Raw genomic sequence first — 14,819 nt, 5'->3', positions numbered from 1 at the left:
TATTAGTGCAATTTTCCATTCTGATTTTGCTTCATAGGTACCCTAAAGCTATTTATTGCAATCAAGCAGAAATTAAAGAGAAAGTATTTTATAAACTAGTAAGTAGCCATCCAGAACCTAGCTGAGTTTACTCACTGAGCTTTGACTTAATCTCTTAAAGTTGCTGTGGGACACATGCACGGTTTTTTACTTCATTGCTTGTGCAGCAATTCCTCTCTCTCTCCCCCTCCCCCCCTCATCCTGCTGACACACTCTATGCTGAGAGCTTGATATTTGTTCGTATTGCTGGCTAGCACGCAGTTGAAGGATGGAAGGGGCTGAGTGGTATAAGAAAGGGGTGGGAATAATGAAAAAACATGAACAGGACACACAATGTGTTTATGTACATACACAGCACTGAGACTAACAGCCTCACCCGATGAGCAATTTGAAAAAAGCTTTAGACGTATTTTAAAATAAAACCAATTTTAACTTTTTAAAAACTTAATTATTGTGTTGGTGGGGAGAAGAGAAAGAAGGAAAGAAAACAAAGTAACTGCAATCTGGAGGAAAGAAAGTTGCTAGGATTTGAAGTGACCTACTGGTTCTGTTGGCATACCAACGAAAGAGCTGTTCACTTGTGTGACTGACTTCTATAGCTGCCACAGTGTTAATCCCTTGGGCTTTTCTTCCATCTGATTCAATTCTTTCCCTGCCCCCATTGTTGAAGTATCGCTGTTACACCCCCTATTCAAATTGATAATTCAAGGGTTTGGGGCCAATTTTGCCAGTCAGCAGCTGAACTTTTTACCTTGTTGACTCTTAGTGTAATTCAGTATTTAAACTTGGCCCTATTTTTTTCCCAACTGGGCCACATTATTTTCAACAAAGCATTTATATAGCTGAGGGAGGGGAGTTACAATTATCACCTGGCCAACGCTATAAAGTTCCAATGTGGGATAATTCTCAAAATCCTCATTTTCCACTCTGCGGTACCAGAAGTAACCAAACACTGCTTCAAATTTATCTTGTAGCAATACATACATGACATACTTTTCCATTTTTTATTTAATTCTGCACAGTGTAACAAAGCACTTTTTCACAACCCAAGTGTTCAGGAAAGTTTACAATTGTATTTTGGTAGTTTGGAATTTAAAAAAACCCTTCTCTCCATAGACACTGCAGTAAATCCAGCTTTACAGCAAATAACAGAAATATTTAAACAGCTGTATTATTCAACCAAGAATTACTAACTACAAATCAAACAGTTCTCATCATTTAGGAAAAAATGCAGCAGTACAAAACATCTCTCTTTAGGCATCTTCACATCCTCCTCTTCTGTGTGCTTATATACAGAACTGTGAAAAGGAAGAAGTGAAACGTTATAAAATTCCGTACATAAGATGCCTTGTTTACCCTATCAATTAAATCAGGAAATGTAAAAGTTGAAGTTCCAACAGCAATATTACCTGAGTCAAACTACATATACATAGTTTCTATTTCAGTTTTCCTTGTTGAACACTTAGTTTAGTATATTACTTTGTCAAATTGTGCCCCATAATAGATAGAGGATGTACAGATAGGTTCTATAATGTGACTGTTTCTAAAACCAATTTAATTGGAACTGCCTTCTGTGATGCTGAGGAGAGTCCTACCGGATTTTCAGGATGCGTAGATTAAGGGTGTTAGAAATAAGTCTTGATCTGACAACAAAAGGTTCAGGATCCTCACTCCTTTTCATTTAAAACTTTTGCAAAGGTCACAGAAACCTATGAAGTAGTCTGTACATTCCACTTACTGGGCCAGTACCAGGGTGTCTTGTGATAAAAGGTTTCCTGCAAGTTTTTAGGAAAGGGTCTCCTTTGGGGCATAGGGAAAGGAGGAGGAAGCCATGATACTTGCAGCTTGGGTGCCCAGTGTGTGAAATATTTCAGAATTAACTATGCTCTCAAACTGAGGTGTCTCATTTCTCAGCTCAACCTGTTTTCTAGAGCCTATCACAGCCCACCCAATAATGAGACGTGGGGTAAGACTTCTCGCTACCTCACCATCATCCAGGTTCTTCCCTGAGCCTTTCAAACATGCTCTTATTTCCAAGTCTTTAAAAAAAAAAAAAAAAAAAGGACGGGGGGAGGGGGGGAGAGGTGAAATGGGGGCAAAAAACCCTTGACCATAGTTGCTTCAACCTCACCTATCCAAATTCTGTAAGAGATGCCTGGCCAACCCTCAAGGTGACTTCTCTATTCTCAGCCTCCTATTAAGACAAAGACTGTCTAATTTCTCTCTTTCCCATGGGCTCTGTGCTCTTCTTGTTTTTCTCTTTCTGTCCTCGCCTGTGGATGTCCACAGAGTTCAGTTCCTGGCCCTCTCCTTTTTTCTTCTTCACATTTTGCTCCTGGGTGACTTCATCCATTCCTGTGCCTTCACTTCCCTTCTCTACACTGATTCTTCTGCACATGTGATCTCTGCCCCTCTGTTCATTCTTGAACCTTTGCCCACAACCACCTCCCAACCTCTCTTCCTGGCATTTCTTGCTACCAGGGTGAAAGGTATGCCTATATTACAAATACCTTCATCTCAAGGGGTTGGGTTACACTACCATTATCCCTCAATACAGTTAAAGATGGGCCATTTTGTAGTGGGGATAGGACCATAACTGTCTTTGAACCACACTAAAATTTATCTATCTAGTTGCTTATACTCCACCTATTTCCATGGTAGCTGAGCCTTGGAAAGTCTCATTATAATGTGTCATGGGTCAGTGTTAACTATTGCAATCTTTTTGAATGAGAGTAAAGTCTTCACCTGTAAGCACAGTCTTAAATTATTAATAAGCTGCATCAGACAGTTAAGTTAGTCAACATTCAGTTTTGGACAATCAAACTGAGTGTATATGACAGTGCAATCAATATCCACAGAACCCTATAAATGTACACACTGCTTTACAGAACAAGACATGATAAGCTCTGTGAAACAAGGGACACCTAGATAGACAAGACAGGTCTGGTGAATGTTATTGATTGGCTGACTAAGAAAAGAAAGGGTCCTGTGATGGGTGGGTTAGAAGGAGGGATAGAAAAGAGAGGGTGCTTGGTAAAAGATAGGGAGAGGGGAAGGAGTCACAGGGATCAATAAGGAAGAGCATAGGACCAGAACAGCGGAGCAGGAGGAATGGTATAGATGGTAGGTAAAAGAAAGATTACGTAAGGCCTCTTGCAAGAGTAAAAAGTTTGAAATGGATGTGGCTGGAGACAGGCAGTCACCTAATTTTATTTTCATACATGCCTCAAATTAAAGATTCCATGCCAAAAAACAAATCCAAATCAAGAGTATTGCAGGGAGGGAGAGTTACCATTATTTCCTCGGATAAATGCATCCCCATATTTGTTCTTTAATTGACCATTTACATATTCTTCTGTCTGCTCCAGAGCTATGTTCATATACCCATCCAGGCAAGCCAGGACACCTGAAGACATTAACAAGTTTTAAAAAATTTAAAAAACAAAACAAAAAATTAGATTTAAAAAATCAGGGTAAACATAAATCTGACAGTTTTTTATTCTTCAAACACAACTCAAACCTCTCTTTCTAGATAAATTGCTCTGATTAACTGAAACATACAGTCTCCTCTAAGCCAATTAAAAAGCAGGTCAACAATGGTACAATGAAAAATTGTCACCATATCCTCATCATCCATCAGGTAGTGATTAAATCTTCATCAATCGCTCTGTAAATGAAAAATATTGCTTGTGATAAAACAGAACTCTGTCACAAGATCAATGGCTTCTGCTCTGAAAGTTGAAAATGGTGCAATTCATTTATGTATTAGCAAGAGATGAGTGGTCCTTAATATTCTACAGAAGAGCCCCATGTATTAGAAAGGAACTGGGCACACTGAATTTAGCTAGAAAAATGAATGGAAAGTCTATATTAAAGAGGTTGAGTTTTTTATCTAAATGACATGTCAGAGACATCATGGTGTTTAAGGCCAGAAGGGACAACCAGATCATCTAGTCTGACCTTCTGTATATCACAGACCACCAACATTCCCCATCACTGGCACTAAACTGAAATTAGATGAAAGTATTATAGACCACAGGAGATTAGACTATTATGTGCCACAGGCAGAGAACAGAAGGGACTGAGGTGCACCAGAGCCCAAGGTCCCACACAATGGCAGGGAAATGATTAAGTGAGATATATCCAGATAACTGTGGCAAATGATCCACACCCACATGCTGCAGAGAAAAGCAAAAAACCTCCAAAGTCACTGCCAATCTGACCTGGGGGAAAATTCCTTCACGACCCCTCAAACAAAGACCAGTTAAACCCTAAGCAGGTAAGCAAAAACCAGCCAGCCAAGGAGCAGAGAGTAAGCAAGCTCGGTGCCTCTCAGAGCCCTGGTCCCCCTTGTCCAATGTTCCATTTCCAGCCATGCCCATCCCACAAGCTTCAGAGAAAGGAGATTTAAAAACACCAACAACAAACAGAAGATATGAGGTTTGTGGGGGTATGAATCCCTTCCTGACTCCTGCAGGTGGCTGGCTGAAATCCTGAAGCATGAGCTTTTATGAACATAAAACAAGCTGGAAATAAGCCTCAGGACTCTTGGGTCCTACCCCCTACCATCACAAGCTACCCCGTCCTACAATCACACTCAAATTTGTCCATCTCTTTCTTAAAACTCATTAAGTCGTTTGGCCCCACAACTCCTATGGGAGGGTGATCCAGAACCTCACTCCTGTGATAGTTACAAGCCTTCTTCTAATTTCCAGCCTGTATTTGTTCACAGCCAGTTTATAGCCATTTGTTCTTGTGCCAACATTCACAGATTCTAAGGCCAGAAAGGACCATTTGTGACAATCTAGTCTGACCTCTGGTATAGCACAGGCCATAGAACTTTCCCAAAATAATTCCTTGAGCAGATCTTTTGGAACATCCAATCTTCATTTAAAAATAGTCAGTGATGGAGACTCCACCATGACCCTTAGTAAATTGTTCCAAAGGTTAATTGCTCTCCCCACTGAAAATTTACACCTTATTTAAAGTCAGGGATGGCGAGGTGTATGGGCCCATGGTGCCTGGCCTCCAGGAATATTCAGGGCTGGGGGCCCTGCTCCACCAATGTTTGGAGCTGGGTCTCTCCCCCCCAGAGCATTCCCCCCACAAGCCCCGGGAGCGTCCCTGCCTGAATGAAAGCGGTGCGGCTCTCCCTTGCCTGCCTGCACTGGTGGCTGCTCCTGCTGCCTAAGGCTACAGCACAAGAGCAGAGCTGGCGGCAGGCTGAGGCAGCTGGCTGTTGCTGAATCTCAGGAGGGGAAGAGGGAGAAGGCATAAACATGCTTTGCAGCCCTCCCCCTGCACCCACCAGGAGGAGACACTGAGGGAGCTTCCTTCCAGCAGGAGATATCTGGAGTGGACCTCACTCACCTCAGCAGCTGCTGTGGCTTCAATGAGCGTTTGATCCTGTTATCCGCACCGCCCTGCCACCATTCCTGCCCAACGCTGGGCAAGGGGCAGCCCCATCCCCCACCCCCAGTGAGGCTATGGTGAGGGGCAGCAGGGGAGGAAGGAAGCCACATGTGATGGCAGTCCCCTCCCCTAAGTGCTGCACCCCACCACCCCCTCCCAGAGCCTGCACCCGCACCCCTTTCCCACACCCCCCCTCCAGCCCCCAAACTCCCTCCCAGAACCTGCACCCCCTTCCTAAGCACCCCTCCCACCCCCGAACTCCCTCCCAGAGCCTGCACCCCTCACCCCCTCTTGCATCCCCTGCCCTAGCCCAACTCCCTCCCAGAGCTTGAACCCCCATCCCCTTCCCACACACCTTCTCCTACCCCCAAACTCCCTCCAAGAGCCTTCACCCCATACCCACTCCTGCACCCCACCCTCTGCCCCAGCCCAGAGCCTGCACCCAGCACCCAAACTCCATCTGAGAGCCCGCACCCCAGACTCCATCCCAGAGCCCAACCTCTCAACTGTCCTATGCCCCAATCCCCTGCCCCAGCCAAGGGCCTGTACCTCAGACCTCCTCCCCCGACCCAAACTCCCTCGCAGAGCATTAGGCAGGTGGGGGGGGGCGGAGTTAAGGGGGGTGCCCTCTGGGCCTTCTGGGCACCACCAAAATTTCTACAAACCTGACGCCCGTTTCCAGTCTGAATTTGTTCAATTTCAACTTCTAGCCATTGAATCATGTTATACCTTTCTCTGCTAGAGGGAAAAGCCCATTATTAAATATTTGCTCCCTAGGTAGATTCTTATAGACTGTAACCAAGTCATCCCTTAACCTTCTCTTTTCCATGATAAATAGATTGAGCTCTTTTAGTTTATCATTATAAGGCATGTTTTCTAATCCTTTAATCATTCTCCTGGCTCTTCTTCCCCTCCAATTTATCACCATCCTTCCTGAATTGTGGGCATCAGAACTATACACCAGTGCTAAATACAGATGTAAAATAATCTCTTTTATCTTACTCAAGATTCCCATGCTTATGTGTCCCAGGATCACATTAGCTCTTTTGTCCACAGTGGGAGTTCATGTTCAGCTGATTATCCACTAGAATCCCCAAATCTTTTTCAGAGTCAATGCTTCATATGATTGAGTTCTTCATCTGTAAGTATGGCCTACATTCTTTGTTACCAGATGTATACATTTATATTTATCTGTATTAAAACACACTGTCTGCTTGTGCATAGTTTACCAAGTAATCTAGATCGTTCTGACTCAGTGACCTGTCCTCGTCATGATTTACTGTTTCCCCAATTCTTGTCATCTGCAAACTTTATCAGTGATAATTTTATGTTTTTTTCCAAGTCACTGATCAAGATGTTAAATAACGTAGGGCCAAGAACTGATCCCTGCACGATCCCATGGGAAAAACACCTACATGATGATGATATCCCATCTACAGTTACATTCTGAGACCTATCATTGAGCTAGTTTTTAATCCATTTAATGTGTGCCATGTTAATTTTATATCATTCTAATTTTTTTTAAAACAAAATGTCATGTGATACCAAGTCTGATGCCTAACAGAAGTCTAAGTATATTATGTCAACACTATTACCTTTGTCAACCAAACTTGTAATCTGATCAAAAAAATATCAACTTAGTTTGACGGGATCAATTTTCCATAAACCCATGTTAATTTGCATTAATTACACTCTTTCTGTTAGGTTTTTTTAAATTAATCAAGCCCTGTATCAGCCTCTCCATTATCTTGGCTGAGACTGATGTCAGGCTGACAGGTCTATAATTACCCGGGTCATCCCAATCACCTTTTTAAAAACGGCATAACATTAGCTTTCTTCCAGCCTTCTGGAACTTCCCCAGTGATCCAAGTCTTATTGAAAAGTAACATTAACGGTCCAGAGGTCACCTCAGACAGCTTAGTCCTTTAGTTTAAATAAATAACTTCAATATCCATGAAGTGATCACCTTAATATAGGATAGCATAATACCCCACAGTATGCCACATTTTGTAACAATTTTGATCTACAATATCTTAAAAGAAAAAACTTTTTTGACTGGCAGCTGTTATCTTCATGCTATAAATTACACATTTCAATAAACTTCTCAACATTTTTCTTGAACACAACTCAGCTAAAATTGTAGTAACTGACCTATTTACTTTTAAAAATACTATACATTTTTATTTCAAGATAATTAAGTTTGCAATATTTTAAAATGCACACATTTTTAAACATGCCACTAGTTACTGGATCACGAAGAAAAATTCCCTGCCCTTTAGTACTTTATTTTCTTGAATTTAAACAAATGAATACAAAACCAATGTTGCTTTTAAAAAAATAAATAACCTCTTTTCCCACTTTTCTCTTAGTCCTCTTCTGCACTGCACTCTATATACAGAATGCACTTTCTGAGCTGGTCCACTAAGCCCCTTAAATCCCTCCTCAAGATCTGCTTCTTTTGTGACACCCATGAATCCCAGTTTCTTCAAAAGAGCTCCACCAGCATGGAACTCAAGGCAGGATTAGGATTTTAGCCATCTACTTATGTATTCTGTTTACTTAATAAACAAATTGTTCATTTATGTAGAGGGAAGGGGTTTAATGTTGGGAGGAACAGGTGCTAGGGACACTAGAACTGAAGCTTGAGGATAATTTGAAGAACTATTTAAAAAAATTTTTTTTTTTTGTTAAAACACACTAAATTTGCAACTAGTAAGATGTGTGCCTTGTCACACTGGCCTTTTTGTATGTTGTATCCCTTCCCCTACTACTCATCATTTTTGTTGTCTTAGACTGTATTCTTTAGGGTTGGGACTATGCTTTCCTCTGGGATCGGAAAGCATCTGGTACTTTTTGGGTTCTAAATAATTATTATAATTTAACTGTATAACTGTCTGGATTAAAGAACAGCAATGTGGAAAAACAGTCCAGTTTGATTCTCCTCTAGCACATATCCCCACATCTCAGCAGTGCTACTGTAAGATCTTCCATTAAATAACTGGGAATTTGAACTCTCCTGCCAACTTTTATGGTCTTAGGATCACATTTTCCTAAGTGTTTTTCTTTCTTCTCTTTCCACACAAATAGGAAAATTGACTGACTACACACAAAGTGCTGTTAACTGCACGAAATAAACAAAATGAAAGGTTTCCCCCCTCTGATCTCTGTTTTAGTACTCTCAGGAATTACTTTTAACAATAGCAGGTAAAAAATAATTTCACACAAGTGAGACTAAAGTTGACTACATACCCTTTAAAAATATCACTCAGTATGCCTTAAATGGCAGTGTTTTCACAGCCTTTTTTGTTACTAGTATGCGTTCAGGCTTATTTCATTCTCTCTTCTTCCCCCTTGTATTTTTCCACTCTACTAACAGGACTGGCATAAAATGTTATCATCATTACCCAACCTCCTATTTACATTTTAAATGTATATATACACACACAGAGGCAAGCAAGTCACACACTGTAATTTACCAAATATGGTTTGTGCTTTTTCATGGCCTCTTTCCTTAAATGTGGCATTCACTTGGCACAGAATTGAGACATTTTGACATTTTTTATATACAGTCATATCTGCATTAGGTGATATTTGTCAAAAAAGTACAATTAGCAACATGGCCTAGAAACAGAAGTAGATAAATTTGTAACAAGAGTTTGGAATCCTTTTTGAACAAAAAGTTTTAAGGAATTTCACAAATCTAGCTTACATTATAGTTTCATGTACTATAATAAATCCCTAAGTAAATTTTCCTCACCACAACACATGCGCTATTCTCTCAAACAGTGTACAATGAAGTCAGCTGAGTTATACCTATGTAAAAACTGGTGTGATCAGTATCTGGCCCATAACATTTAAATATTTGAAGCACTCAATAAAATAGTTTTGGGCCAGATACTGATCACACCAGTTTTTACATAGGTATAACTCAGCTGACTTCACTTTACAGCCAGTCCCCTCTTCCTCAATGAAAGCAAGCAGTGAGATATAAACCTCTGATGACACTGCTTTTAAAAAAAAAAAAAAAAAAATCAGGGAGCCAACAGACCTATTCTGGTTGAAGTCACGCTGGTACACTAGACCTGTAAGAGAAGATTCTCCTTGATAATCCTATGAGAGGATAAGTCCATGACTAACTTGGATTTTCAAAAGCATTTAAGGGATGTTAGAACAAGAATCCCACTCAGAGCTATTAGAACTTTTGCTCCTACATTACTTAGGTTCTTTTAAAAAAAAAAATCCCACTCTGAGGCCTCAATCCAACATTTAAACATATGCATAACTCAAGGGGATTCGAAATTTCTATCCTGGGAGCCTACACTGCTTCTTTCAAGACCACTGACCTAGACAAATTGTTTTAATCAAAAAAACACGTTTTTTTTTCCCCATCAGCAATTTGTCCAGACTTATTTATTTAACATTATGCCACCCTTTCCCAAATCTAAAATTGGCTATTCTAACACTTCAGATCACTGCACTACTAACTGGGATCCCCAGTTCAAGATTCCCAACCAAAATTCTCTCTGGAGCTTACGTAAATCACTAAAATGAACATGTCACTCTGGGGCCACAGTATACAGGAATTGCACCAGTCACAACATGAACTTGAGAATCCAACTTAAGCTATTATTACTATAGAAATAATTCCTGATATATGCAAGCCACCATATGAACACAGCCTCAGAAAGCAAATACAGGTACCAAGAAATTAACATTCCTGCAAAGTTCTCTTGCTTTTATTAGTTATGGAACAGTCATTGTTTTAAAGTTAAGCATTGGGGAAGGAAGGGACAAATACAAACAGTGAGAATGTAGACATTCATTATGAGAGAGAGTGGGGAGAACTTACCTCGATAATCAACTCCAGAATTTAACTTTACAACAACAGGCCTTCCTATAATTTGTTTTAAGAAGTCACTAGGGGTTTGCTTCCGGAGACTCATTGTGATAGTCCTGGTGGGCTGGGAGGGAAAAAATGTTTAGATAAATAACCCAAATACAGATCTTAAAACATATATTCAACTAAGACAGGCAGTCTTGTGGCTCTCAAAGTGTTCGGCAGGGAAAAAAATATCAAAATGGATAAACGTGAAATCTGCAGAAAAAGAGGACAGACTTAAAACTGCAGTTCCACAGCCATAGCATGAAACATTCCATTTAACTTTTTGCAGTTTCTGAAATTCTTAATAGGAATCCTCATATGTTTTTCTGTTAAACATCTGTTCACCATGCTGTGCCTCTTGCAAACTTCCAATGTAGCCAGCAAAGGCTTTTCTTTTCCATAACACCTTTCGTTACAGCAGCTTTACTTGAATTATGGAATCAAGAATAGTTAATGAGTGTTTCATATCTAAAAAAAAAAAAATACAGTTATATGCAGACTGCTATGTTAAAATGGAAAGAGCAAGGAGACTGTGTTAAAAGTAAAATTCTGGCCACGATTCTGATCTTAGTTACACTAATGAAAGTCAAGAATAATTTGGCTGAAGTCATTCTCTCAAACTTAATGAAGTTACACACTGGTGTGAGAGTTCAGAATAGAGCCACTGTATATCATGTACACAACATATAGAAATAATCTCTACATGAGTATGTATTGTGCATGCTTTAGATTCAGTTAAAAACATACTGAGAACTGATCTGTATTATCAACTCATCTACAAAGTTTCACTTTTAGAAACAAAGCTAACAGCAGCAAATAAAACTACTAAAACAAAACTCTAAACATATTTTAACAAAACTAAAAACAGAAGAAACATTTTAAAGATGTTTTTATACAAAAGACCAAAGTAGTATCTGAACATGACTATTCTCTTTACTGACTTTTACTTTAAAAATAAATAAATAAAAAGCAAAAGTAGTTTCTAAAACTAATGTCTAGCATCATACACAGCCTACATGAACCACCTAGCTCCCCCCACAAAGGCTCAGGTTTAGTATACTAGTTTTTCCAATATAAAGACTTGCACAGAATGGGGAGCAAGAAGGAAGAGGGAATGCAAAAGTTAGCATGTCAGAGTCCTGGATGTGCAGAAGCTTTTCTTAATGGATTTAATATTACTTCAATGGGCACAATGGTAAAATCAGTATGGTGTGTCTGCAAATGCATGTATATATCTTTTATTAGAGGAAAGGCCACAATTTTAGGTCTACCAGCATGTTATTTTACTTGCTGACATTAAGTTCACTGCTAATTTTCAGTATGATGTAAATTCAACAATCAAGTTTTAGAACTCATTAAAAATATTACGTAAGTTTACACTGGAAAGTCTACTCAGGAACACTCCCACATTATTATTTGTAAAAAGAAAAGGAGTACTTGTGGCACCTTAGAGACTAACAAATTTATTTGAGCATAAGCTTTCGTGAGCTACAGCTCACTTCATTGGAGCTGTAGCTCACGAAAGCTTATGCTCAAATAAATGGGTTAGTCTCTAAGGTGCCACAAGTACTCCTTTTCTTTTTGCGAATACAGACTAACAAGGCTGCTACTCTGAAACCTATTATTATTTGTATTATACTAGCATCTAGAGATCCCAACTGAATTTGGAGCTCCATTATGCTATGCACGGTACAAACTATACTGCAAGGGAAAGTCCCCGAAAACTTACAATCTAAATATACAAGACAGCCAATTTGTATTAACACCATAAGCAATCTGATCATTTTTAGGGAAGTAATCAGAAAAGACAGCTGTTCATTCTGGTTCAGCATGATTTCTAAATGTAGATTACAGGTCCTTCTATCACAGTGTAACAGCATCTTGCCATACTATTTTCAATTACCCACATTAACCATTGGACAGCCATACTCAGAAAAACTTACCACTTTCACATGTTTTAAACGTAGTAGTCAATTAAAAGTATGAATTGTCCTGGGTCATTGTACTTCTTCAGTAGTCAGAATACATATTATCCAGTCTATTCTTATATGTGGGCTAGGTTTTTGTATGTGAATTCTAACATCCCTTTTCTACTTCTCAACTTCTAAATGAGTTAAGACATGACCAGCAACTCTGTAAAACTGTTTCTCAGCTTCCAGGGCAGAAGGATAGGACTAGTAAGCCATAGAACCTTGACTGAAGCCAATGGTGTAAAATGACTTTATTGATCAAAGATGAAGGCCGAACACCTTAATTTTAATCCCTAGGTCTTTAAGATAACACTTCTCTATTAGATGGGGGGGGTGGAGGGGAGTTGTCAAACTTTTGTACCATGTGGACGGCATAGTGTTTCATGAACCACTTCCCTTTCTGTTGCGATTACACACCATCATCTGTGTGTCAACTATAGCAAAAGATAAAGAAAAAAATACTGAGTGTATTTAATGTATTTTAACAGTCTAAGGGCTGGTCTGCACTTGAAAGTAAGGTTGACTTAACTATGTTACTCAGTTCTGTGTGGCTCAGGGACACAGAATCTTTAAATGTGTAGATTTGTCAACATCAAGCAAACTCTGTGATATACAAATAAATACAAATAAGATAAAGATCCAACAAAACTTCCTTACTTTATATAAAAATGCATAACAGCATCACAAGGGAAGCAGTAGAGACCCCATTGATTAAAAGATTTTAAAAGTTCTTGAGAATATTGCCGAGGTAACAATTTTGCATTACATGAATAGGCACATGTATTGGCTTACTTTTTCATCTCTCATTTAGGATACTTCAGATCAGAAATGGTAATGCAGATTTTAATGGGACTTTACACATTGTCACTCATCTAGTAACAGTTACATTGAATTTAGGTGCACCACATAGAAAACTCCCAGCAAATGGAATAAGCTATGAAAAATAAAGACTATATGTAAAAATACCCGCCAAAGGCTGACACTGCAACAGCTCAGAAATAGAGGAGAATCCCAAGCGAGAACAGCCGCCCCTGGCGGGCACGGGGTGGTGATGGACTTGGGCAGGCTCTACTACCCACTATCCACCCTGCTTTGTGGGCTGCTCCACCCCACTTAGTTAGATCCTTTCTGGGCTTCACAATGGAGGGGAGCAAAAGGGCCTGTGCAAAGCCAAACGCTATGACGGGATGCAGCTACCGTCCAACCCTCCCTGTAAGTTACTGGGGCTCCCCTCGCTGTTAGTGCGCCCAGCCTGACCCTACACCCCTCGCTCGGGACACGCAGCTCCCTCCAACCCAACAGGGCTGCAAGCAGCGGTAGCAGGCCCGGGGCGTTGAATTCAGCTGTGGAACCGCTGCCCAATCAGCCCCGCCGCGCCCCCCAAGCTGGGATTTTACTCCCAGCCCCAGCGGCTGCTCGGGCCGTCTTCGGGCAAGGGCCCGGCGCGGAGCCGCACGCGCCTTTCGCTGCAGCAAGATCCTCCCGCCCCCCGGACCGCGCGGGGCCCCGGCGCACGCAGGGAGCGAGGGGCAGAGGAGCCGCGCCCCGGCTGCGCGCGGCGGCCCTGACCACGTGGAGCCCGTGCGGACACAGCGGCCTGGCGCGCGGCGGCCACCCTCCCGCTGCCCCGAGCTCCGCGCACCCACCTCGCTCGCTCACCCGCGCCCTGCCCGCCGGCGGCCACTCAGTCGGCCAGTTCCCAAGCGAAGCGAGGGACTGGCAGCGCTCGCAACCAATCAACGCCCCCTCCCAGACTTCCGGCTCCGCTACGGTCAGGTGGCTGAGCCAAAACACCCAACAAACTGAGCGCGCGTTTGGCGAGGGGCGGGGGAGCGTTTGGTCCTGGGGGTTGCTGGCCAGTGCTTGGGTTTGAAGGGTCCTCTGCCCTTCAGCCGCCGCTGCCAAGTCTCTGCGGCAGGTACCCGTCCCTCCAGCTCCCCACCTGCCCTGCTGCCACTGCCAGCCTGGGGCGAGCTCAGTACTGACCAGGGCCTAGCCAGAGACCAGACCAGGTCAGCTGTCTGTCCGATTTGCTCAAACTCGGTATGAGTCTTGTAAGAGTGCAGGTTTCAGAGTAGCAGCCGTGTTAGTCTGTGTTCGCAAAAGGAAAAGGAGTACTTGTGGCACCTTAGAGACTAACCAATTTATTTGAGCATGAGCTTTCGTGAGCTACAGCTCACTTCTGCTTCGAGTCTGGTGTCCCTAACCTCTGTTTGCCAAAAGCTGGGAATGGGTGATGGGATGGATCCCTTAATGATTCCCTGTTCTGTTCCTTCCCACTGGGGCATCTGGCACTGGCCACTGTCGGCAGACAGGATACTGGGCTAGATGGACACTTGGTCTGACCCAGTGGGGCCGTTCTTATGACTCTATGAAATGCTTGTACGAGGGGGGCATGTGACTACCCCATGTGTCTTCTCTGGCCCCTTTCCCACTCCCCCTGTGTCTCCCACACCTGCTCCAAGCCACACCCACCTTGCTCCCACTCTCCTCACAGCTCCTTCCCCTCTTACTTC

The 14,819-nt window shown here is 41.9% G+C and overlaps 1 protein-coding gene across 4 annotated transcripts; it reads right to left on the bottom strand.

The window, feature by feature from the left end:
- Positions 1-1,029: 1,029 nt before the first annotated feature.
- LSM6 (LSM6 homolog, U6 small nuclear RNA and mRNA degradation associated) lies at positions 1,030-14,075 on the bottom strand. Of its 4 annotated transcripts, none has more exons than XM_077815346.1 (4): positions 13,963-14,075; positions 10,301-10,412; positions 3,332-3,445; positions 1,030-1,337 (listed from the first exon to the last, which is right to left on the bottom strand). In XM_077815346.1, exons 2-4 carry the CDS (start codon positions 10,392-10,394, stop codon positions 1,303-1,305), a joined length of 243 nt encoding a protein of 80 aa, XP_077671472.1. In that variant the 5' UTR covers positions 10,395-10,412; positions 13,963-14,075; the 3' UTR covers positions 1,030-1,302. The 4 variants fall into 4 exon arrangements, with proteins under 4 accessions (XP_077671472.1, XP_077671471.1, XP_077671470.1 ...); XM_077815345.1 differs by having other exon boundaries at positions 13,950-14,069; XM_077815344.1 differs by lacking the exon at positions 13,963-14,075 and adding an exon at positions 13,096-13,228.
- Positions 14,076-14,819: the final 744 nt, after the last annotated feature.

This window comes from Eretmochelys imbricata, chromosome 4 (assembly GCF_965152235.1).
Source record: "Eretmochelys imbricata isolate rEreImb1 chromosome 4, rEreImb1.hap1, whole genome shotgun sequence".
In the NCBI taxonomy this organism is placed as follows: Eukaryota; Metazoa; Chordata; order Testudines; family Cheloniidae; genus Eretmochelys; species Eretmochelys imbricata.
The sequence above is the reverse complement of the archived record's forward strand: the minus strand, read 5'-3'. Positions and strand labels throughout refer to the sequence as shown.

What these genes read in the sequence shown, in the direction of transcription:
- LSM6 (XM_077815344.1), bottom strand. An exon ending in TTCTGGAGTTGATTATCGAG is followed by an intron (nt 3,446 to 10,300) that starts GTAAGTTCTCCC and finishes TAATGTCTTCAG; the next exon opens with GTGTCCTGGCTTGCCTGGAT. An exon ending in ATTTATCCGAGGAAATAATG is followed by an intron (nt 1,338 to 3,331) that starts GTAACTCTCCCT and finishes TCCTTTTCACAG; the next exon opens with TTCTGTATATAAGCACACAG.